This window comes from Neofelis nebulosa, chromosome 5 (genome assembly GCF_028018385.1).
Source record: "Neofelis nebulosa isolate mNeoNeb1 chromosome 5, mNeoNeb1.pri, whole genome shotgun sequence".
Taxonomy (NCBI): domain Eukaryota; kingdom Metazoa; phylum Chordata; class Mammalia; order Carnivora; family Felidae; genus Neofelis; species Neofelis nebulosa.
Window position 1 is genome coordinate 15466955 of NC_080786.1, and position 21973 is coordinate 15488927.

At 40.1% G+C, this 21973-nt stretch overlaps 1 protein-coding gene across 19 annotated transcripts in view; it reads left to right on the top strand.

Annotated features, from left to right (window-relative positions):
* The window catches only part of NEK10 (NIMA related kinase 10), a 224029-nt gene that overhangs the window by 145046 nt on the left and 57010 nt on the right, over positions 1 to 21973 (top strand). For all 19 annotated transcript variants that reach the window (XR_009261689.1, XR_009261688.1, XM_058729687.1 and 16 more), the window contains 4 exons: positions 576 to 789; positions 17263 to 17446; positions 17554 to 17640; positions 19356 to 19410. Coding sequence is in view for 17 of the 19 variants with exons in the window: in XM_058729687.1 (XP_058585670.1) it covers positions 576 to 789; positions 17263 to 17446; positions 17554 to 17640; positions 19356 to 19410 (540 nt within the window). In the remaining 2 variants the exon portion in view is untranslated. The remainder of the gene's footprint in view (positions 1 to 575; positions 790 to 17262; positions 17447 to 17553; positions 17641 to 19355; positions 19411 to 21973) is intronic.

A 21973-nucleotide genomic window follows, 5' to 3' on the forward strand; every position in this document is an offset into this window, starting at 1 on the left:
ACTTAAAAAAAATATTACAGACATCTTAAACCTCTGAGTAACTGGATTGCATTTTAGTTTTATGACTTCATGTTTTGTAAGGCTCACACTAATCAAGTTGGGTTGATATTGCTGCTGTACAGCTGGGAAAAGCCAATAAGTTGTGATCCCTTAAAAACCTTCCTTTCGTTTGGTGCATCAGGGTGGTCATCAGGGCCTACATTCTTGGGATCCCTCTTTGTTTCACTGAGTGATGACTTGGCAGTGATTATAGAAAATAACCAGTTCACACAGGAGTGAGTGACCGTATCCACCTGTCCTGAGACCTGAGGAACAATTCACGCTCAGCCTGTAGCCCTTGCCTGTCAGCCCAACTGCAAAGAGAACAGTGCTGCCTCCCTTGGCTTCCCAAACATTCCAAACACCTTTTGAGAAATCATGGATTCAAAACTATGCTTGATGTCCATCTTATCTCAGGTGTTCTTGGGTGCAGACACCATGGTGGACACACAGTGGGGTTTAACTTTGACCTCCACACCCCATGGCCTCGGTCCCAACATTGACCAGAGTGCTGTAATTAGCTTATGTTCTCTTAGGTGCCTCACTCCTGATGCAGAAGCCCGCCCAGATATTGTAGAAGTCAGCTCGATGATATCAGATGTCATGATGAAGTATTTAGACAACTTATCTACATCCCAGCTGGCTTTGGAGAAGAAGCTGGAACGGGAACGGAAGCGCACGCAGAGGTACTTTATGGAAGCCAATCGGAATGCTGTCACATGTCACCAGGAGCTGGCTCTGTTATCTCATGTAAGTGCAGATCTTTCAGTCTCTTCGTGATAAACTCTAATAAGGATGTCTGAAGTTGTTCAGATTTGTCTTACTGGAAGGTTATCTTAAGTTAGGAAAATATTAATTGCTATATGCAGTGCAGTAACTATTATATAGTTACATATTTGCATCCTTTTCTAGATCTTACACTTATAGTTAAAATAAGTCAATATAAATGAATTTCCAAAGAAATACACCTAATTAGAGGCATCTCTTAGCAATTCTTTAAGTTTATATTATGCTCTTTGTATAGGTAGCAGCGAATGCATGTATTTTATTTCTTTAGCAATCTGATTTGGGGAAGATGGATGAAAATGTTGTGTGTTAATTCAGAGAAGGAAATAACAATTGCCTTAAGATTTTGTCTTATTAGTGTAATTGCTTTCATTACTGTTTGTGGTGGTAATAATGTTGCCATGCTTCAAATCAGAATATATCCTTTTATCTTTCTTGCCAGTAACCTTGAAATTATTTTGATATTTAAGATTATTTCTAAGCATAGCTTGAAAAAGGGAAAAGCCACAGATGTCCACATGTGCAAGTGACCAGTGATGCTCTTGTTGCTGTCTCTTGCTTTCCCGTAGCTTTTGTTGCATTGTGACCCGTGATCTGTCCTTTGCTTGTGCTCTGGGCTCCCCACAAGCAGGGATCTCGGAAGGGACCCTGCAGCCTGGTAGATGTTCTTTCCTTCCCTCTTGGGCATGAGGCCCAAGAAAAGAGGGTCATAATAACATTCTTGATCGGAGTACGAATTCCTTTCCAGGACCGTAAAGAACTGTTCTGCCTCAGCTGGGAAAATTATATAAAAAGTTGATTTCAGACAAGATACAACTGGGTTTCTTTTCTTTTCTTTTCTTTTCTTTTCTTTTCTTTTCTTTTCTTTTCTTTTCTTTTCCTTTCCTTTCCTTTCCTTTCCTTTCCTTTCCTTTCCTTTCCTTTCTTTTCTTTCCTTTTTTTTCTGATTTCTTGAATAACAGAGTTTCCATCAAACTACTTTCTATTAAAAGCAAAGCACTAATGTTTGGTGTGTTTGTCTTGACATACTTGGAATCTAGTAGTTGAAGGTTCAATATAGTTTTCTTTTGGGGGGAAAAGCTCATTTTTATTGCCTTGCTGAGTCCAGCTGTAATTTCACAGAACAATCCATGGTGATTATCTAAGGCCTTGGTTTATGTTTAGGAGCATATAACTTGGAGTTACAGCTCTTGCTGAACACAGTTAAATGTTATATACAGTGAGTTAGACCTCACTTTTCTTGTTATTTTACTACCTGACTTTGTGAAAAGTAGGCAACAATGAGAAACACACTATTCTACGGATGTCATGTTGCATTCAGAGTATAGTGTTCCCAGTAAACGAAAATGTGAGAGATTTAGCCATTTCTATATATCTTAAGTATTTGAGGCCTTCTATTAAGTTCTGCACTGCAAAGCTACTTAGCCAATTTCCAGTTGGACATAAAAGAGTCATTTTATATTAGATTCGTGTAGCTGATGGGGGGGTAGGTGGAGTTAGTTTAAAATCTAACAGCAAAAATCCTCTTATCTTTAGCAAAACACCTTGAGAATGACTGTTTCATTTATTTACTTTTTCTCCTTGGCTTTTTTTTTTTTTTCAAACTCTTAGTGTGGAAAATTTCACACGTTTACTGAAGTAAAGATAGCACTTTGCGTAGCAGCCCTCCAGCTTCAAGAGTTTGCTGCTTTGAGCCAATGATGTATTGTCTTCATGCCTACCCCACTGCCCACTCCCTGCCATCCCTAGGTTATTTTGAAACAAACCCAAGACACCGTATCATCTCATCTATCAGTATTTCAGTATGTATTTGGAAGGCCATTTTAACTGTAGAAATCTAGCTCTCAGGCCATAACCAGGTTAAACAAAGGGAGTGATCTATTATCGACAAGGGAGTTTTGATGTTCTAGAGGTTCTGTACTCATCCATAAAGAGAGGGAAAATATTACCTATTGCAGAAGGCACTAGGATCAAATAAGTTAATGTGTTTGAACTATGCAAATTAAAAAGTGGCACAAAATTATAGAAAATGAACAGTGATTATGTAAAAAAAAAAAGTTTTTGGTGCAACTTCCTCATTTAGTCCATTAGTACTAAATCTGTGTGTGGTTTTCATGCAGTTAATATATATCTATTGAGCACGTGCTACTGGCCAGCTTCAATGTCCTCATGGAGCATTCAGTCTCTTAGGGACCATGGAGAAGTGCTTTACTTGTAGGCAAAGTTGATATTACTACTTTAAAAAAACCATAAAATATCTTCTCCTTGGGGCGCCTGGGTGGCTCAGTCGGTTGAGCGTCCGACTTCAGCTCAGGTCACAATCTCACGGTCCGTGAGTTCGAGCCCTGCGTCGGGCTCTGGGCTGATGGCCCAGAGCCTGAAGCCTGCTTCCGGTTCTGTGTCTCCCTCTCTCTCTGCCCCTCCCCCGTTCATGCTCTGTCTCTCTCTGTCTCAAAAATAAATAAACGTTAAAAAAAAAAAATTAAAAAAAAAAAAAATATCTTCTCCTTTTGTACTATTTTATGCATATTGATAAGTTTTCATTTCTGGATTGATTGAAGGTTAACTAAAACGAGAAATGCAGCTTTATTAAAGAACTGAGAAGGAAATATGATTATATTTCATCAAAAGACAGCATGCAGCTAATTGGCATTATCCTTGCTAAGTACCAATTGTTATTTTTAAAAAACTTACATCCACACCATTGCTGATGGGAAAATTATAGGTATCGAATTTTATGTCTCTTTTTTTAAGTATTGTTATAGATTATGATCGTTTCATTTCAAATGTAGTGGAATGCCTCCCAGAGCAGTTAATATCAGTAATATAATTACACAATCCAATGATAAGCAATAGTCAAAGGAAAGAGAAATTAGTGGGTGTGGTGGAACTTCATGAGTTTTCAACACTGATAAGGAGATCCGTTATGAATTGCTGGATTTGGCAAATTAGTGGGTAAGCAAACAATTGATAAGAAACATTAAGGGCTCTTATGTCATGGGGTGTATGCTACTTACTTTTCCACACATTAGCTCGTTCTTAATTATGGCAATTTTCATAATAGGCTGGTAAAGACGAGTATTAATATATATTTCAAAAGGACAGAGAAGTCTTCACTAATAAAGTCCACCCCTGTGTACTGTGGTTTAGACCTTATGAAAGAGAAGCAATATTTTCTTTTTGAAGAATAAGCTTTCTAATTTTTAGAATTCAAAATAACAGGTCACAAGGAGAGCACAGGGTCAAGAACAATAAGAATCAAGCAGAGAGAAATGAGGTGTAACTTTTACTTAAATATGTAATAAAAGCTATCGTACTACACAGCATACTGTGGCATGGTAGTAGTCAAAATCATGATCGGTGTTTCGGCATTGTAATAGTCAAGATCATGATCGGTGTTTCGGCATTGTAATAGTCAAGATCATGATCGGTGTTTCGGCATTGTAATAGTCAAGATAATGATTGGTGTTTCGGCATTGTGCACAACGTGTTAAACACACAGAATAGCTGCCCTTTGGGCGTTGTCTTATGTCACAGGCAGAAAAATTGGTTGCAGGCATTTCTAAACAGTGCACTGCTTAGATCTTTGCCAGCAAATGCGAGGATGAGGGTTAAAACCCAGCCTACAATAATCTGGATAATCAATAGAAAATTTCAGTTTCACTCAGATTATTGGGATTTTGTGGATACAGCTTTAGACTAATGTTAACATTGGTAAGTAAAGTGTATTTCTATGTGTACAAATGGAGCAGAGCTGAACGTACCAGGGGGACCGAAGGGTAATCATGAAAGAAGCATGTTTTTAAAGGGTAAGTTTTGCAGGGATTCACCACTCCTCTTCCAGTGATATTTGTCAGGTACTTTTATCTTCATCATCTCTGTTCTATAGCTAAATGATTTTTTTGCTAGTATGGTAAGTTCATTCAGTCTGGATAACTATTTTCGTATCCATAAACGCAACAGGGAACAATACAAAAAGAGAAAAATTGAAAGTGCTTGCAGTTTATAATTAATAATAGAAGAACATGGGGTCCCCAGGTGGCTCAGTTGGTTGAGCGTCCGACTTCGGCTCAGGTCATGATCTCACGGTTCGTGAGTTCGAGCCCCGCGTCGGTCTCTGTGCTGACAGCTCACAGCCTGGAGCCTGCTCCGGATTCTGTGTCTCCCTCTCTCTCTGCCCCTCCCCTGCTTGTGTGTTCTCTCTCTCTCTCTCTCTCTCTCTCTCTCTCTCTCTCTCTCTCTCTCTCAGAAATAAATAAATAAACTTTTTAAAAAATTTAACAAAACAGTGGAAGAACAAAGATCTGTTGAATGTCTTCTGAATGTAAGACATTGTGCTTGGTACTGTGAAGATTATAAATAATTATAAGGAGTGGTCCCCGCTGTGAAATGACTTATACGGTCTACCTGGGAAGCCAAGACACGTATGCAACTTGGGTAAATATCAAATGGAGGAAATTTGGGTGAATATCAAATGAGATCTATGGCTGATATAGTTCAGGGAGACTCCAAAGCAAGCAGGGTAAGTTTGGGCCTTGAAAAGTAGGTAAGAAGTCACTCCTGGATGGAAAAGAATAGCAAAAGTACATGAACTCCGGATATACCAGCTTGGTTTACTTAGGACTACTAATCACATTTTAGAAATGTTATTTGTTTTTAGTATTTTTTTTCCTTTTTTTTAACGTTTATTTATTTTTGAGACAGACAGAGACGGCATGGGTGAGGGAGGGGCAGACAGAGAGGGAGACACAGAATCTGAAACAGGCTCCAGGCTCCGAGCTGTAAGCACAGAGCCCGACTCAGGGCTCAAACTCGAGGACCATGAGGTCATGACCTGAGCTGAAGTCAGACGCCCAACCGACTGAGCCACCCAAGCGCCCCTTTAGTATTTTTTAGTGTTTATTTATTTTTGAGAGAGAGGGAAAGACCATGAGAGAGGGAGGGACAGAGAGCGAGGGAGACACAGAATCTGAAGCAGGCTCCAGTCTCTGAGCTGTCAGCACAGAGACTGATGTGGGGCTGAAACTCACCAACAGTGAGATCATGATCTGAGCCAAAGTCCGATACTTAACCGACTGAGCTACCGAGGTGCCCCAGAAATGGAACTGTTTTATGCTAGAAAAGAGAAACCAAGAGAAGAGGCTTGCCCAAGGTCACCAAGCTAGTGTGCCAGTTTGTCCTAGCACTGAAAATTGGATCTCCTGATTTATAGTGCATATTTTGATATGTATACTTTGCAAAGTCTGGGAAAGCAAACTGGTGCTAAATGGCAGAAGTTTGTGAATACCTAGTCACGATGTTTGAATTTAATCCTGGTTAGTATGGACGAAAGCCTTGAATTTCTCCAGAGTAACTGACAACAAATTATCAAACTGAGGGCTAATTCTTCCTTCTTGTTCATAACTCCTTCTTGAGCTTTTTTTTTCTTCCTGTGGTTTCAACTACACTCCTCTGTCCTACATCTCTGAATACTCTTTCTTATTATGTCTCCCTGGACTCTTAAATTTTTATGTTCTGCTTCTCTTCTTGCTCTTCCCTTAAGTGAGTTTTATCCAGTTCCATGGTTTTCCATTTCAGATGAATTTGGGTAAAAGTTATACAAAATGGGAACTTTATTTTCTATAATATATATTATTTTGGCATAATACATATATAATAATAACATATATAACATATACATATTATTTCTGCCGGTGGCAGAAAATGGTGGATATAACCATTAGCACATATATCAACTGCTTTTGTCTAAAAGTTTGTCGCCCATTTCAAGGGTTCTCCTCACCATTTCCTCCTCCCAAGATGGCAGCTGGGTACAGGAGACTGCTCAGGCATCCTCACACCAATGGGAGGGGGCTCTGCATGTTGCCTTCTTCTTTTGGTCTCTGTGACTTTAGATGAGGTGAGCCTATCTCTATAGCTTTGGGGCACCTACCGTGGCATCCCTGATTTGAACTGTTTTCTCTGTGCTCCTCTCCATGCAGTGATAACCTGGTGGACTCACCGGAAGCTCCACATCCATTTTCCACATTCCCATTGTGGTGCCTGGGAGCTTTGGATTTGCACCTCTGCCAGGCATAGTCCACGGGGAACTGAGAGTAAAGGGATATAGTATCAGTCCCATCTTCTTTTTTCTTTCCTACTCCTTTATCCCGGGTGCCAGTCATTCCATTATTCATTCAACAAATATTTATTGAGTGCCTATTAGTGTCAGATAATATTCTAGGGGTGGGGGATACCACAGTGAACACAGGGTATCTACCCTCATGGGCCTTCTACTAAATGCCCTTATCAACTACATAGTATATAGCGTTATGATGATCATGAAGCTTCTCTGAAGCTTCTAGTCTTTTCTGGCTGAACCTGAATTGCCCCCTCACACCCTCTGCTCTACTCCCAGTGTTCACTCCTGCTAGAAAGGATGTGAGGAGGAAAAACATGGAATCTTGAACCTGACTTATCTTCTATCCTCCCATCTGGCTCCTTTTTTGAGCGTCAGAGAGACTTCCCTGTTTCCCATCCACACTGCCAGAAACTGCCCTTCCACCATGACCTTCTCTTTCCCCACGTGTTCTTCATTGAGGCCTTTCCTTGGGTTTGTAAGCCACAGCCTCATGGTCTGGTCTCCATAGTATAAGGGCTCTGGGAGAAAAAGTACACAATATATTCTAAGAAGGCGAAATGCATTGGATGTGTTTTACAACATAACTTCCACGTCCATTTTCTGAAGACCTCCAAAACTGTGTGCCTGATCGTACCCTTTCCTACATGACAGACATAGATTTTGGGCTGGACATTTACCCTCATGTCTAATAAGTACCTTATGCTGAGCTGTTCTCACAGTGAATGGAATCTCTTTCTTTAACCCAGTCATGTTCTCCACTGCATCACCTTAACTGAAACCTGAACATTTTCTTCAACTCACTCTCCCTCAAATCCTACATCCATTTTATTAGCAGTCTTTTACCAAATCTATTTCTGAAATGTCTGACAATTCCATCTTATCCTTACAATTCTCATTCTCATTATCTCACATGGGGTGAGATAGCCAGCTTTCTTGCCTCTACTCTCTTCCTCATCCCTGGCAGTGATTCAGTATATCACCTCTGTACTGTCTACAGGAGGTCATCAGGAGAGCCATTTTGTTTATCACAATGATGTTGACCGCTACTGGTACTTAAGGGGAAGCAGCCAGGGATGCTAATATTATGTCGGATACAGAACAGTCCTACGCACAGTGTATAGAGCAGAACGAGTAGGAGATACATGTGAAGAGAGTTATTGCAAGGAATTATACAACTGTGGGGGCTGACTAGGTAAGTCCATAATCCACAGGGTAGGCTGGCAGGAAGGGCAAGTTGAAACTCTTGGACATGGACTGAAACTGCTGTCCACAGAGAGAATTTCTTTCTCATCGCAAAGAAGCCTCAGCTTTGAAGACCTTCCAAATGATTGAATCCATTCTACTCAAGTTATCTAGACTCATCTCCCTCCCTTAACCATCCTCTATGTATCTACCAAGATGATCTTTCAAAAATCACACTTGGTCTTGATAAATTATCTCATGCTTAAGATGAGTCAGTGTTCCTAGGGTGCCCGGGTGGCTCAGTGGATTAAGCATCTGAGTTTGGCTCAGATCATGATCTCATAGTTCATGAGTTCGAGTCCTGCATTGAGCTCTGTGCTGACAGCTCAGAGCCTGGAGCCTGCTTCGGATTCTGTGTCTCCCTCTCCCTGTGCCCCTCCCTCACCCACACTGACTATCTCTCAAAAATGAATAAACATTAAAAAATAAATTAAAAAGATGAGTAAATGTTCCTGTAGTGAGTCCTAGAAATTTACTCTAAACTTTCGGTGAATTACAAAAGATTTATGTGATCGTCTCATATTGTCAAACTGCTGACATATGGCACACATAATTATTGTACTAAATTCCATCTACCTTGTGCAGGAAACAGCTAGTAGAGTGCTTGTCAGCATAGACTAATTTCTAAATCCACAGTCCCTTCATAATTTCACTTCTTTACTCTGGGATTCTTATTGTAGCTTTCTAATACAATATCTGTATGTTCTTAGCAAATTTTATCAAGAGGCATTGGATATTTATCTTAAATTCTCAAATATCTTTAAAGTTGACCACTTGAGAATAGAACAGATACGCGAGCACCCGATTCTCATTTTCGTAGTGCATATTTAAAAAACCGTTGTGCTATTTATTTATCTGAGTTGTTTTATTTTTATTATACCATATGTCATTTACAATTGCTGAGTACGGCACTAAAGGCATGTGTCTGCAATCCTCTGCTAAGAGATTAAATTAAGCCATGTAGAAAATGATGTATTTTAAAAGGACAATATTTTTGTGAACATCTTTGCTTTTATTGTCTGGTTAATTGTTGGCTGACTTTCCCCCAAGGCTGTGAAAAGGCAACAAATAACGATGCAATGAAAGAACTATCGAGAAAAATCATGACTTGTTTTGGAAATGTTCTATACTTGTTACGGGTTAAAAAAATAAAGCAATGCCTTTTAGGCTCCCAGACAAATATACACACAATTCTTACATCCACACCATAACTCCCCCCTTGTTTATTGAGATATAATTTACATATAGCATAATTTACACTTGGTTTAATGACTTTTGACACAAGGTCAACTTGCACCTGAAACCAGACTGGCAACATATACATCCCCTCAGAAATTTCCCTCATGCCCCTTGCCATGCGGTTCCCTGCCCATGGACAGACTGCCATGATTTCTGACACTATGGATTACTGTTGCCTATTGTGTGACTTCATATAAATTGCAGAGTATGTATGCTTTAGCATCTGGTTTCTTTCACATGACCTAATGTCTGTGAGATTCATCCATGATGTTGTGTTTGGCAGTTATTTATGTTGCTGGATAGTATTATGTTGTATGAATGTATCATATTTTGTTCTCCTGTTGATGAACACCACATCGTTTCCAGATTTGGGGTTTTATATAAGACTGCTCTGAATTTTCTTATATAAGTCTTCTTATGGAGCTACGTTCATTTCTCTTCGACAAATACGTAGGAGTAGAATTTCCGGGTCATAAGGTAGATGTATGTTTAACTTTAAAAGAAACTACTAAGTAGTTTTGCAAAATTGTACTGGTTAGCATTTTTAGAAGTAATATTATGAGGTTTGCTCACCTGTTCCACATTCTTGTATACATTTGGTATTGTCAGTCTTTTAGATTTTAGCCATTGTGTTGGGAATAAAAGGGTACCTCTCTGTGGTTTTAGTTTGCATTTTCTTGATAGCCAAGGCTGTTGAACACTTTTACATTTCCTTATTGATCAATTATATATCTGTGTGTGTGTGTGTGTGTGTGTGTGTGTGTGTGTGTGTGTGTGTGAGTGAGAAGTATCTGTTCGAATCTTTGGCCATTATTTTACTGAAGGTCTGTTTTGTTGACTTTAGGAGTTCTTTAAATAGTCTATATATGACTATGTATTGTATGTATGTATATATATTGCATATGTTTTTCCTAATCTATGACTTGACTATTTTAATGATATTTTTTTGATGAGCAGAAATTTTGTTAAATTTTAATTTTGTTCAAGTCCCGTTTACTCATTTAGTTTTTCATTGTTGTTAGTGCTTTTTGCATCCTGTTAAAGAAATTGTGGCCTCTCAGAAGATTGCAAAAATAGGCTGGTTTTTTTGTTTTTTAAATTCTTTCTGGTTATAGATTTTATGTTTAGGTCTATGATCCATTTTGATTTAACTTCATGCATAGAATGATGAAGAGATTGAAATTTATTTTTTTTCCTTATGGGTGCCCAGTTTCCCCAGCATCATTTCTTAAAATGCCTAATCCTTCCTCACTGACTTTACTATATGTCTTTTTTGAAAATCATTTGACACTATATATGTGGATTTATTTCTGAACTCTATTCTGTTGCATTAATCTGTGTATCTGTTCTTCAGCCAGTACAACACAGTCATGATTATTTTGGCTTTTTAAGAAGTCTGGAAATTAGGTTGTATAAGTGCTCCAATTTAGCTCTTCTTTGTCAAATTTGATTTGGCCATTCTAGATCTGTTATATTTACTTATTAATTTTAGAATTAGTTTGTCAATTTCTTCAAAAAAATAATGTTGCTATTTTGTTTTCCTTTAGAATTATTTTATTAAATCATAAATGTACAACAGCTTCTTAACTCTACACATGCACTTAAATTTTTTTTTTAAGAAAAACATTATGTCTTATTACACCATGATCCTGGCTAATAGCTTTTGAAACTTTGAGGAAAATCTTTAAAAAGGTTTCACATGTTACCTGAAACCTACAAGTTTAACATTATCAAAGAAGGAATGCTTCTACACTTACAAAACCACTAGAAAGAAATAACAATTGAAAAGCTCAGAAACTGTCCCGAAGGCATTTTTCCCCCAACTCCTTCCTCCATAGCCAGGTAAAGTTATTAAATTATCCAGCGCATTCACAAAATGGCTCTCTGCATCTGCTCTGGTATCTTCTGCTGTATCACTGCAGATTTATGCATGACTTAGATAAGAGTTTCCTTAACGTTATTATTTTGACAGCCTGAAACTGTTCCGTTACCTCTGGGCTCTCATCCTCTCCTATTTACACAACGAAGCCCAATATCAGCTTCTCCCTCCATATCCCCACTTCCTCTGCAGCCTCCAGGCTCAGAGTTTCCTCCACCCTATGGTCCCCCCATGTTCCTGACAACACCACAGTTTCCACGTTTCATGGGACCACGGTTAGAAAGTTGCTGGTTATAATTTCCAAAATCATTGTAATTTCCATTTCTGTAATTTCCTCCTCCACGCTTGTCATAATCACCTCCATAGCCACCCCTCCCCTGCCAGGCTGCCATATCCAGGTCCTCCACCACCACTTCCTTCTCTTCCTCCTCTATAACCAGAGCTGTCTCCAAAATTGCCATGTCCAGGCCCTCCTCTACACTCCTTATTAATGCTACTCTTTTCATTTCTACTTTCTGTTTTAATATGGGGAAGAGTTTTGCAGTACTTTGAAGAATCGGTCTTTTATTTCATTTGTTTATCAAAATTTATTGAGCATCTATTCTCCTCTGGGGAATGTTCTAGCCTGGTGTTTTATCAGTAAGCGGAATAGTCAAAGAACTCCATCTTTGTAGTAGAGAAAGACAAATAATAAATAAATTAATATACACTTAAGTACTGTGGACAAAAATGTGAGAAGTCAAAGTGATAGTGATTGGTAGATGTGCGAAGACAGGCTGTTTTAAATAGGGATGTCGGGAAAAGGCTCTATAACTACATGACGTTTGAGCAGAAACCTGAATACATTAGAAGGGTGAACTCTGCAAATATCTGGAGGCACAACATTGATGTCAGAGGGAACAGCAAATCCAAATATTTGGAGGTGGGGCATACCTGCCAAATTCAAGGGGCAAGCAAGGAGGCCTGTGTGGCTGGAATTGAGTGAAGCAGGGGGTGAGAGGAGGAGATAAGGCTGGTGTGGTCCATGGTATAGACTTGAATGATGTGCGTTTTGAGCAAAGGGGTGACATAATGTTTTAAAATGATATAGCTGTTGCTGTGTACCAATTGACTACTGAAAGCTAAGAACGGAAGCAGGGAGATTGGTAACAGATGATGGTGATTCTTCTCCTTGCTTTTTAACTCTTTGTTTACTGGCACTTAATCAGTTTGGTATTTTGATGTCAGGTACTAAGTGTGTGCTTTGACAAGAACTAGACATTTCTTTGTGTAATTCCATATTAAAAATGAAACAGTAAGTAGAATTCTAATTTGTGTGGTTCACTCATACTGATACCACCCATGTCTAATTCCATACTGTGTTCATGCCGTAAGCAGTGCTGGTTTTCAACCGCATTTCTCGTTTTTGAGCAATCCAAATTAGAATGTCTTAAAACTTGACCACTTGATGATTCTCTGTGCATGACTTCTTCTATATGTCAAATGGAATTACCTGCTTTTGGCCTCCTTTGAAATGATTTCAGAAGTTTTCATACACACATTCAGTTCTTTTCCTTTGGTAATGTGCAGTTTTGAAACAAAAGGGTGGTCAGTAAATGTTGATGTAGACTAAATCTTCTGTATTTTTAATAAGGGATGCCTTCAGACTATAGCACTGTTCTTCTCTTCTTCCTTATTAGTAGCATTACTTCTAGAAAACCTGTCTTTGAATTAGGAAAAACAGAGAACCTATTACTGATACTAGATTAATTATGGGGTGGCAGTGAAACTTTATCAAGCATGGTAAATTTGATAGTGGAACTTTATACTGAATTGTTATAATTAATTCATTCTCTAATTTACTTATTTTGGTGATAGTTCATTAGTATGTTCTTGTGCTCTTAAGAAGTTCTAATTAAGAGAATGTCATGATAATAGTAGGATCATAATTATGTGCATTTAATTATATTAAAGCCAAACATTTAGCTTTGTATGAATATTTTTAAGAAGTCCAAAATAAAAAATAATTAATATCCGAACTTGAAGATAATATTTTTCCTTTATTATATAATATTTGTAAATTTAGTTATTTCCAGCACCTTACACACCAGTTTTTCTGGTTTAATTTGAACGTATTGCTCTTCTACTTGGTATGTGGAACACAAGAGCAGGGAAATACTTCAGGATTTCATAAACAAAATAGACAGGGGTATCAACCAAACAACTTTGAAGCTAAAAGATCCTCAGCTGCCATAGGAAGGGACCAGGCTCCAAGCTTGCTCCTGCAGCCCACCTCTCCGTGATGGCAAAACCAAGTGTCCCAGAGTGAGGTCCTGGACAGGAGCCTCTCACCACACCTGCTGAAGTGGCCAGTCCACTCAGCTATGGCCTGGGTCTGTGTGGCCCCTTCAGCCCTCTCGATCACACTGGCTGATTTTTTTAATACTTTGAAATTAAGGGACAAAACTTATGTGCAATAATATGCGGTAATGATGTTGTAACATCATCCATGAAAAGCATAGAACGTGGTTTGCCATTAAAAAGAGATCACCTCAGCCAGGTGAATTGCTGTCAAGCCGTGGGTAGCCCTGAACTTATGTGTCTAAAGTCATGGTTATTAACTAAACAAATAGAATCTAGGCAAAAACATAGCTCAAATAGAGTGACTATTTTAGAACAAAAGAAATAGTACATTCTTTATCGTGCTAAAGTAAAGCATCTATAGGATATAGTTAGTGTTATGTTTTATATTTATTTCTTGCTTTTCTCTCTCCTTAGAAAACATTCTGGGTAATTTAAAAAATTGCACTAGTTTTAATAAAATAGCTCTCTTAATTCTTTCCCTACTGTTGCAGTTAATTTAGGCAATGTCAGGCTGTTACTGTTAGAACTGCTATTCAACTGAAAATGTATTATAATGTGCTGCACACATAAAAAATTACATTATAATGAGCAAAACCGAGCTAAACATAATTGTGCCTATAACAGCACTGTGACAGGAAGTGTCTCCAGTAATGGTGATGATTTCCATATCAGTGATAATTTTATTGTCTCATTTGCATTGTCTTCTTCTTGCTGCCATATTGATGCACAGAATGTGTCCATCCGTTCCTGGGAGATATGTAGATGCCAAAAAAAAATGTAGTTAACTCCCTCTTCTATTCCTAGAAAAATCTTAAGTAATCAAAAAGTAAAAAAGATGACAGCAGCCAAATTGCATCCCCCAAGGCTGCACCTCCCTGCTCCCCCCAGCTCCCTTTAATAGGTTTATGTACTTGCTGGAGGCAACTTTCAAAAACATCTTAATGGCCTCAACTCTCAGGTTAAAAACAGTTAACCATTTCTGCCTTTAGCCAGGGCCTGCTGGGTTACAGAGGAGCCGGATTGTCATTGCTGGGCCAGCCATCTCTAATATAGATGAATCGAGCTTTGCAACTTCTCAAACATGCAAAGGGGAAAAAGGAAAGGAAACATTCACTCTTATTCATTGGTGTATCACCAGATAGTCTCTTCAGCTCTTAGAGAAACAGCTCGATGGATTCTGACCCAGGATTCTGGATAAACAGGCAAGACAAACAAAAACAAAAACAAACAACAACAAACAAACAAACAGAAAACAAACACAGATGTTACAAAACCTACTTATCATGTAGGGGAGTTCACCTTCTTCCCTGGCCCTTTTCTCCCTTCTGTCTCAATACAGCAACTACTTATTAAGCATTTGCTATGTGTAAAGCATCGTGCAAGGCATGGAGGGATTCAAAAGGGACTAAAATAGCCTCCAGTTCTTCAAGGGGTGAGTTGGCAATGAGTTGGGTACTCAAATATTCACAAGGAAAAAGTCTGGAAATCACATTTGGGAAAATGTGTCTACAGTGACGTATCTTTTATGTCAAGTTCAAGAACTATATAGATTTTTTTGAAGCAAAACTGCTGCAGGAGATTACAGAAACGGGTTTTTTTTCAAACTAAAACAAACTATACATTCTACATTGCTTTATCGCTTTATTGCTTCCCCTCTTACAGAGTTTGAAAAAGCATCTCTCTCAGTATGTGAATTCCCCTTTTTCAGAAGTTAAGCAAACACCCAATTACTTATGGATGCAATTTTACTGGTTGCAAATGACTTGATTTGCAAGCCATCTGGTTCCTGGTTCTTTGGTATTGGTTACAAGTCAAAACTCCTCAAGTCTGGGATACCTGTGTCAGGACTCACAGCTTCCCTTCACTCTTCATTTGTCCAAAGAAAAAATGTCTTCCTTTGATGTCTTCTCCATGCCTGTTCTAAAAAGAAACAAAGCCTTTGCTGAAGTTTTGCCAGTTTTCGAGATATATGAATTCCGACATCTAATTGCATCAATGCAATAGAGTTTTGTCAACTCAAAAGTTATCTCTCTCTTTATTTTTTAAACATTGATAGCAACACATCTTGGGTGTAGACTCCCTACAGGGTCGTAAATCCAGTTGTGGGCTTTAGAATAGGGCAGTAAATGATTTATTTCGAATAAAAAGTCATAAGGATGTGAAAGCCCTAAATTTATTTCTGTGTACATTTCTGACTTCACTTGAAGATGTTGGAGGAAGAAGAATCTGTGGGTTGGGACAGAAAAAGGAGGAAGACACGGAAGGGGTTGAGTGAGTTCGGAAGGAAAGTTGTGAGCCTTAGAAGGAGCTCCTGAATTTGGTGTCCGAGCTGAGCTTCAGCAGCGCTGAGGCTGGCATTGGAAGCTCCTTACGAGTCTTAAGCATGGGGAAGATTTCTGAGAACCCATGAGCAATCCAAAGGGTGTCCGAAGCATTTTCCATTTTAGGTTCTAAGGTAGTAGACAGGAGTAGACCCAAAAAACAGGAAGGAACAATGCTGAGTCACAAAGCAGTCACTGGATGGAGGACTCGACAAAGAAAATGAAAACGCTTCAACTGCACATTAGCTCCAACAGAGCAAGAAAGATCTCCAAGCATCTTGGTGGCAGCTTGAGGAAAGTACCGTGAAAAAACTCTTAGGAAAAAGAGATAACATTGATGGGACAGTTTGCATTGCACAAAATGTCTTTGCTATTCTTTTCATGTTTTGTCTTGTTTAGGGAACAGAAACACGTGAGAGCTTTTGGAGGCAGACTTCTAACACGCGTCACTCATATGGTCTTAGATTTTCTTTACCTTCAATTCTGTCACCATGGAGTTTAGAAACTTGCCTCTGGTGGCTGTGGGTGTCAATTCAATTTCAGAAAGAGTATCCAAAACAAAACAAAAGTAAACCCTTGGACCTGTCTCGAGCAAGCGTTGGTCACCACTGGAGCCTGTGCTGGTCTCTGCACCTTTCAGAGGACCGCGCCTTTCTCTCTCCATGGCCTGGCGGCATCCACTACTGCTGCAGAGTTTCCTGGAATTGGAAAAAACTAAGTCCTACTCGCCCACTGTGGTGCTGAGATTTGATAGCATTGTTGTACTTTCCTAAGTATAGCTGGCACGTGAGCTCACATTAATTTCAGGTATAAGACACAGTACGGGATAGTGTAGTATACACCCGCAATTCCCTACCTTAGGCTTTGCTCACCACAAGCGTGGCTACGTGTCCAGTACTATGACAACACCATTGACTGTTCTCCTTATGCTGTACCTTTTATTCCCATGTTTGTTTGAGAGGGCAAATGTTATTAAGGTGACAGTAATTTCCGCTTAACTGATATGTATCTTTCCCTTAGCGCTGCATTTTCTTTTGCCGCATCGCACAGACCTTTGTCATTGAGCATCTTGGCACCTCTGTTCTTGTCTGTCCCGTGGTCGCCTGCAGGGATGCATTTTTTTATAGAGAGGGACTAAGTGAACTCAGCCACAAATGTGCAGATAGAATAACCGGTGGTACGTTAGCACAAATATATATGCTTAGCGTGCATTTTAATATATGTTCTAATAAGCGTTGGGTCCTAGGGGAGGAAGGAAGAAAAGACAGCTGTGCGTTGAATTTCCCTCGCAGGACACCTTTGAGAAGGCAAGCTTGAGTAGCAGTAGCAGTGGAGGCACCAGCCTGAAGAGCGAACTTTCAGAAAGCGTGGACCTGCCCCCCGAGGGCTTCCAGGCCCCCTGCGGGAAGGATGAAGACAGGGCCTGTGATGAAATCCTGTCCGAGGAGACCTTCAACTTGGAAAATATTGACAAAGGTATTTCTAGTGAAGTGGTGGCCACGTGAATGCGCTCTTCAATGTTGTCTGTTTCAAGGCTCATTTGCTCTCTTTCTTTGCTCTGTGACTCTTCTGTTCATGTGCAGACATGTACTCAGAGCTAGATGAGGAATTGGACATTTCGGACAACTCCAGCAGCTCCAGTTCGAGCCCTGTGAAAGAATCTACATTCAGTAAGTTTTCTTTGCCGGCTTGTGGGGTTCTGGTAGGTCGCGGTTTGGGAATCACGCTTGGGAGTCGGGTGACCGCCATCATATGCGTAACGCAGCGGTTTATATTCTAGGTACAGTGCTAATTAGGACAGGTTTGTCTAGCCTTCTGGCAGGCCCAGAGGCCAACTGGCACTGTGGTCTGCTGTTGCCTTAGCTGTCAAACAAATAGTTAGTTTTATTATTTCTACTGGCAAATACACCTTGTAACTGCGGAGTGGAGATAACTAATTTGGAGAAACACTAAATAACCACAGGAATAATGGAAGTGACCTCTTGTGAATCTGTTCTCTAAGGGTTAGAGACCTGGAGAAGAAGTTAGTCTTGGAGTAGACTAAGTTTTGTATGATTTTATTTATGTTATGTAAGGGATAGATTATAATTTCAAACACTAAAGTAGAATATTTTAATTATTTAGTACTATGACAAATATGTTATATAAATTCAGTCCATATGTTAATTTTGCCTCTTACTTTAAAACAGTAAAGTAAATAATCTGGGGTATGGGGTATGGAAAAGAAAAGAAAAGATATATTTGGATAAAATTTTTAAGGAAAGATAGGATTCAATTCATTCAACAAATCTGAAACTGAAAGAAAAGAGAAGTTAAAATGGAATATGGAGAGGAAAGAATAATTCTTTTAAAAGAGTAAGTTGAAGGCATATTAGGGTAGAAATATTTTGAATTTTTTTAATGTTTATTTTTGAGAGAGAGAGAGAGACAAAGTGTGAGCAGGGGAGGGGCAGAGAGAGAGGGAGACACAGAATCCCAAGCAGGCTCCAGGCTCTGAGCTGTCAACACAAAGCCTAAATGACCTGAGCTGAAGTCGGACTCTCAACCGACTGAGCCACCCAGGCATTCCAGGATAGAAATATTTTGAAATAAAGTTAGTATAAATAAATTTCTCTCATTAAGGAGTATACTATGAAAATCTCAAAAGAAGGTTTAAAATAATCTCCCTAAGGATCAAAGTTAAACCCTAAGGATTGAGCTTCATTTTTTTGTTTGTTTCTTTCCGAATTTAATTGTCCATCAAAATAGTGACTACGTGTTCCAGATTTTCTGGAACGATCTCAGTTTCCAACATTGATTTTTCCCTGCAAATTCCTGCCTGCTAGATATAATATCCTGATATGTGATTGGGAAAACATGAATGTTATAAATTCATTGATGAATGAATGAAATGAAATGAATGAAATGAATGAAATGAAAAATATTCATTCATATGTAGCAAATTCTAGAAGAAGTTAATTACTGGCTGTTTGGAGATGAATTCAGCTTTTTATATTCTGGGTAGCAATAGTGGGGAGGGTCAGTGGGGAAACGAGGAGGAAAAGTTGAACATTTAAACTTGCATGTGGCAACTTGTAGGTATCTTGGCAAGGGCTTTAGGATAATTATGACATGGATATTTTATTTTCCTTTATTAGCTATTAGTAACAGAGTTGCCTTTTTAGTACCTTTTCTTTGGAAAAAGGACCTTACACAATCCCATTAAGTAAACAGTAATTTGAAACATTATATTTCAGCTGATGCTTTTATAAATGATGACCATCTTTAGAGTATGTAAAATTGCTCATATTATAGGATGCAGCATTTTTTTAAATTAATAAATAGGTAAATAAATAAAAGGTTTGTAGAGGGAAAATATAAAGATATTTTTATGTTCTTGTTCCAGGCATTTTAAAGAGAAGTTTTAGTGCTTCGGGAGGAGAAAGACAATCCCAAACAAGGTACGTACACATTGAGCTCCCAGAACTCTGCAGAGCTGAGTTATTGGTGGCTAAAGTGAAACCTGATGGCTAGAAGTCGCCATGGACATGTGGTACTAGAGGCTGTCAGAGCCCACCCTCCCAACAGTGATTACGGTTTACCAAGCAGCCTACCATAAAGAGTACTAAGCTTAGGGGTGCCCATGTGGCTCAGTTGGTTGCGCGTCCAACTTCAGCTCAGGTCATGATCTCACTGTTCTTGAGTTCGAGCCCCACATCGGATTCTGCTGTCAGTGCAGGGCCCACGTCAGATCCTCTGTCTCCCTTGCTGTCTGCCCCTCCCCCGCTCTCTCCCTCACTCACTCTCTCTCTCAAAATAAATAAATAAACATTAGGAAAAGAGTACTAAGCTTGGGTCAGGGTTTAATTCTAGCTTTGTGACCTTCAGCTAAGCAGTTAGCCTCTCGGAGCTCAGGGGTGGACGAGGAAAGCAGGTGGTTGTGCTTTATGGGCTCCTCTGGAGCCCTGGCTCCTTATATCTTGTTTTTCCACCTCCTCAGGTGGGCTATATGGCTCATCCTCATGGCAAATGTGGCAAATGTGGACCACATCACATCCACACCCCAGCCAGCAGGAAGTGGAAAGGACAGGTCCCGACATTGTGCTCATCCCTTCTGTTCACATACCATTGGCCAGAATGTAATCATAGGAGCACATCTCCTATGGGAGGGATGAATATGTTTGGGGGATTCTGTTTTAAAGGGAAGAAGAAACTTATTTGGGGATAATGAGCAGTTTCTGCAAGAGTTATCTTTTGGGCTAAAACTAAAATGAAACCATTAGGTTTGGCCTAGTGAAGTCCCTGGTGACTGTCATTAAGGGCAGTTTCCATAGCATTGAGTGAGGTTGGCAGCAGTGGGATTGTGGTGCTTTTAGAAGTTACAGAGGCAGTGATGGGGGGAAGAAAGCTAAGAGTGAGCGAGGTAGTTAGCTGGCAGGGGACGTTTGGTGAAAAGGGGCCTTTTTAGAATCAGGATGACTTCAGGGTGACTGGTACTCAGGAGAGGCAGCCAGTGGAAAGGAGAGATAAAGAGAGAAAAGGAATTGATAAGACACAGGCACAGAGTAGCTTGAGTCTAGAGAGTGGGTCCAGGAAAGATGAAGGGACAGCTCTTTGTCTGAAGAAAAGGGGGCAAAGACAAAATTAAGCTAGAAAAGCAGAGAAGATTATACTTGGTGGTTTCTGTCTACTAGATGATTTTCAAGGTCACTGCTGTGAAGATGGTCTAGATTTGAGGAGCGGTCACCTGGGAAGAACCAATATAAAGATGGGCGGACAACTGAATGGAGACAGGCAGAAGGACTGTCAGACAGCTCTGAGTCAGAAACACCAGTTGAGGCTACCTGTGCATAAGCGCGTAGGTGGTGATTCCAGTCAGTGGTCTGTGGCACTGTGGGTGACCCTGGCTAGGGACGTGGCTGCATGCAATGTGACAAAAGGTAAGGCTATGGTGTGCTTTCTCAGTTGGGCTTTCTGGATGCCAGCAAAGAGCCTGACTTTTGTTGACTCATGCAACAGAGGTTCATTAAAAGGCTTTATGGCAGGGGGTGGGGGGGGGCAGTGCTCATGTAATTAGAAACCCAGAGGTTCTAAACTTAGGAAGGAATAAGAGCCAGATGAGCCCCTGAGGTCTGTGGAGGAGGCACTGCTGGCAGAATCAGAAAGGCCCTGATGCTGGGATAAAGGATCTCCCAGTTTGCTTTTGGCACCCATGTGTCACCTTTCTCAGGACTCAGTGTCTTGCTAGAGAGAGTCAGTTGGCCTGGATTGAATCAGGATCCTATTTACCGCTGCCGGGAGAGCTGAGTTCCTTGATCGACTGCCCCCTCCAAGTCCATCAGGAGGTCCTTGCTGCAGGGAGCACGGTGGGTACTGGGCAGCCAGAATGGAACTACTGTCCACTGGGAAGATGAATTTCAGAATGAAGAAGCTGCCTTGCAAAATCCTGAAGGGTTCAGTTAGGGGGCAAAGGAGGGTTCATGTAGAAAACTACTTTTTGTTTAGTCAAAGATACAGCATCACTAATCACTTATTTTTTTCCAAGTAAGGCTCAGGAAGGGTTAGCACGAAGCCTTTTAATTTCCTAATTCATCTCTAGTTTTGCTAGTGACAAAAACCCAAGGAAAACCTATCAGAGTGCATAAAATACCAGAAGGGCCATTGAGGGAATCCTACACATTTTTTTAGTGGGCCGATGTGCCGAGAAGTGATGGTCAGATGTAAAGGAGAGGGCAGGGGAAAGAGAAACAGTCCCGAACCCCAGGAGAACCAGAATGGGGGATTTAGAGGACTTGGGACTTGAAATAGAGGATCGCCCAAGGAATTTGCTGGGCTTGCAGTTCCCTCCAATTGCCTTCCTTCTGGCTTCTTATTCCTAAGCCACCACCTCTGCTCCCACTTTCCACAGACAAGGAAGCCACACACAGGAGCCTGGAGCCATGGGAGCTCTTGCTTGTTGGCCCAGCAAGAGAGGGGACAGGGTTGGAAGATGTGGCTGCAGAGCTGGGGGTCTGATGCTACCAC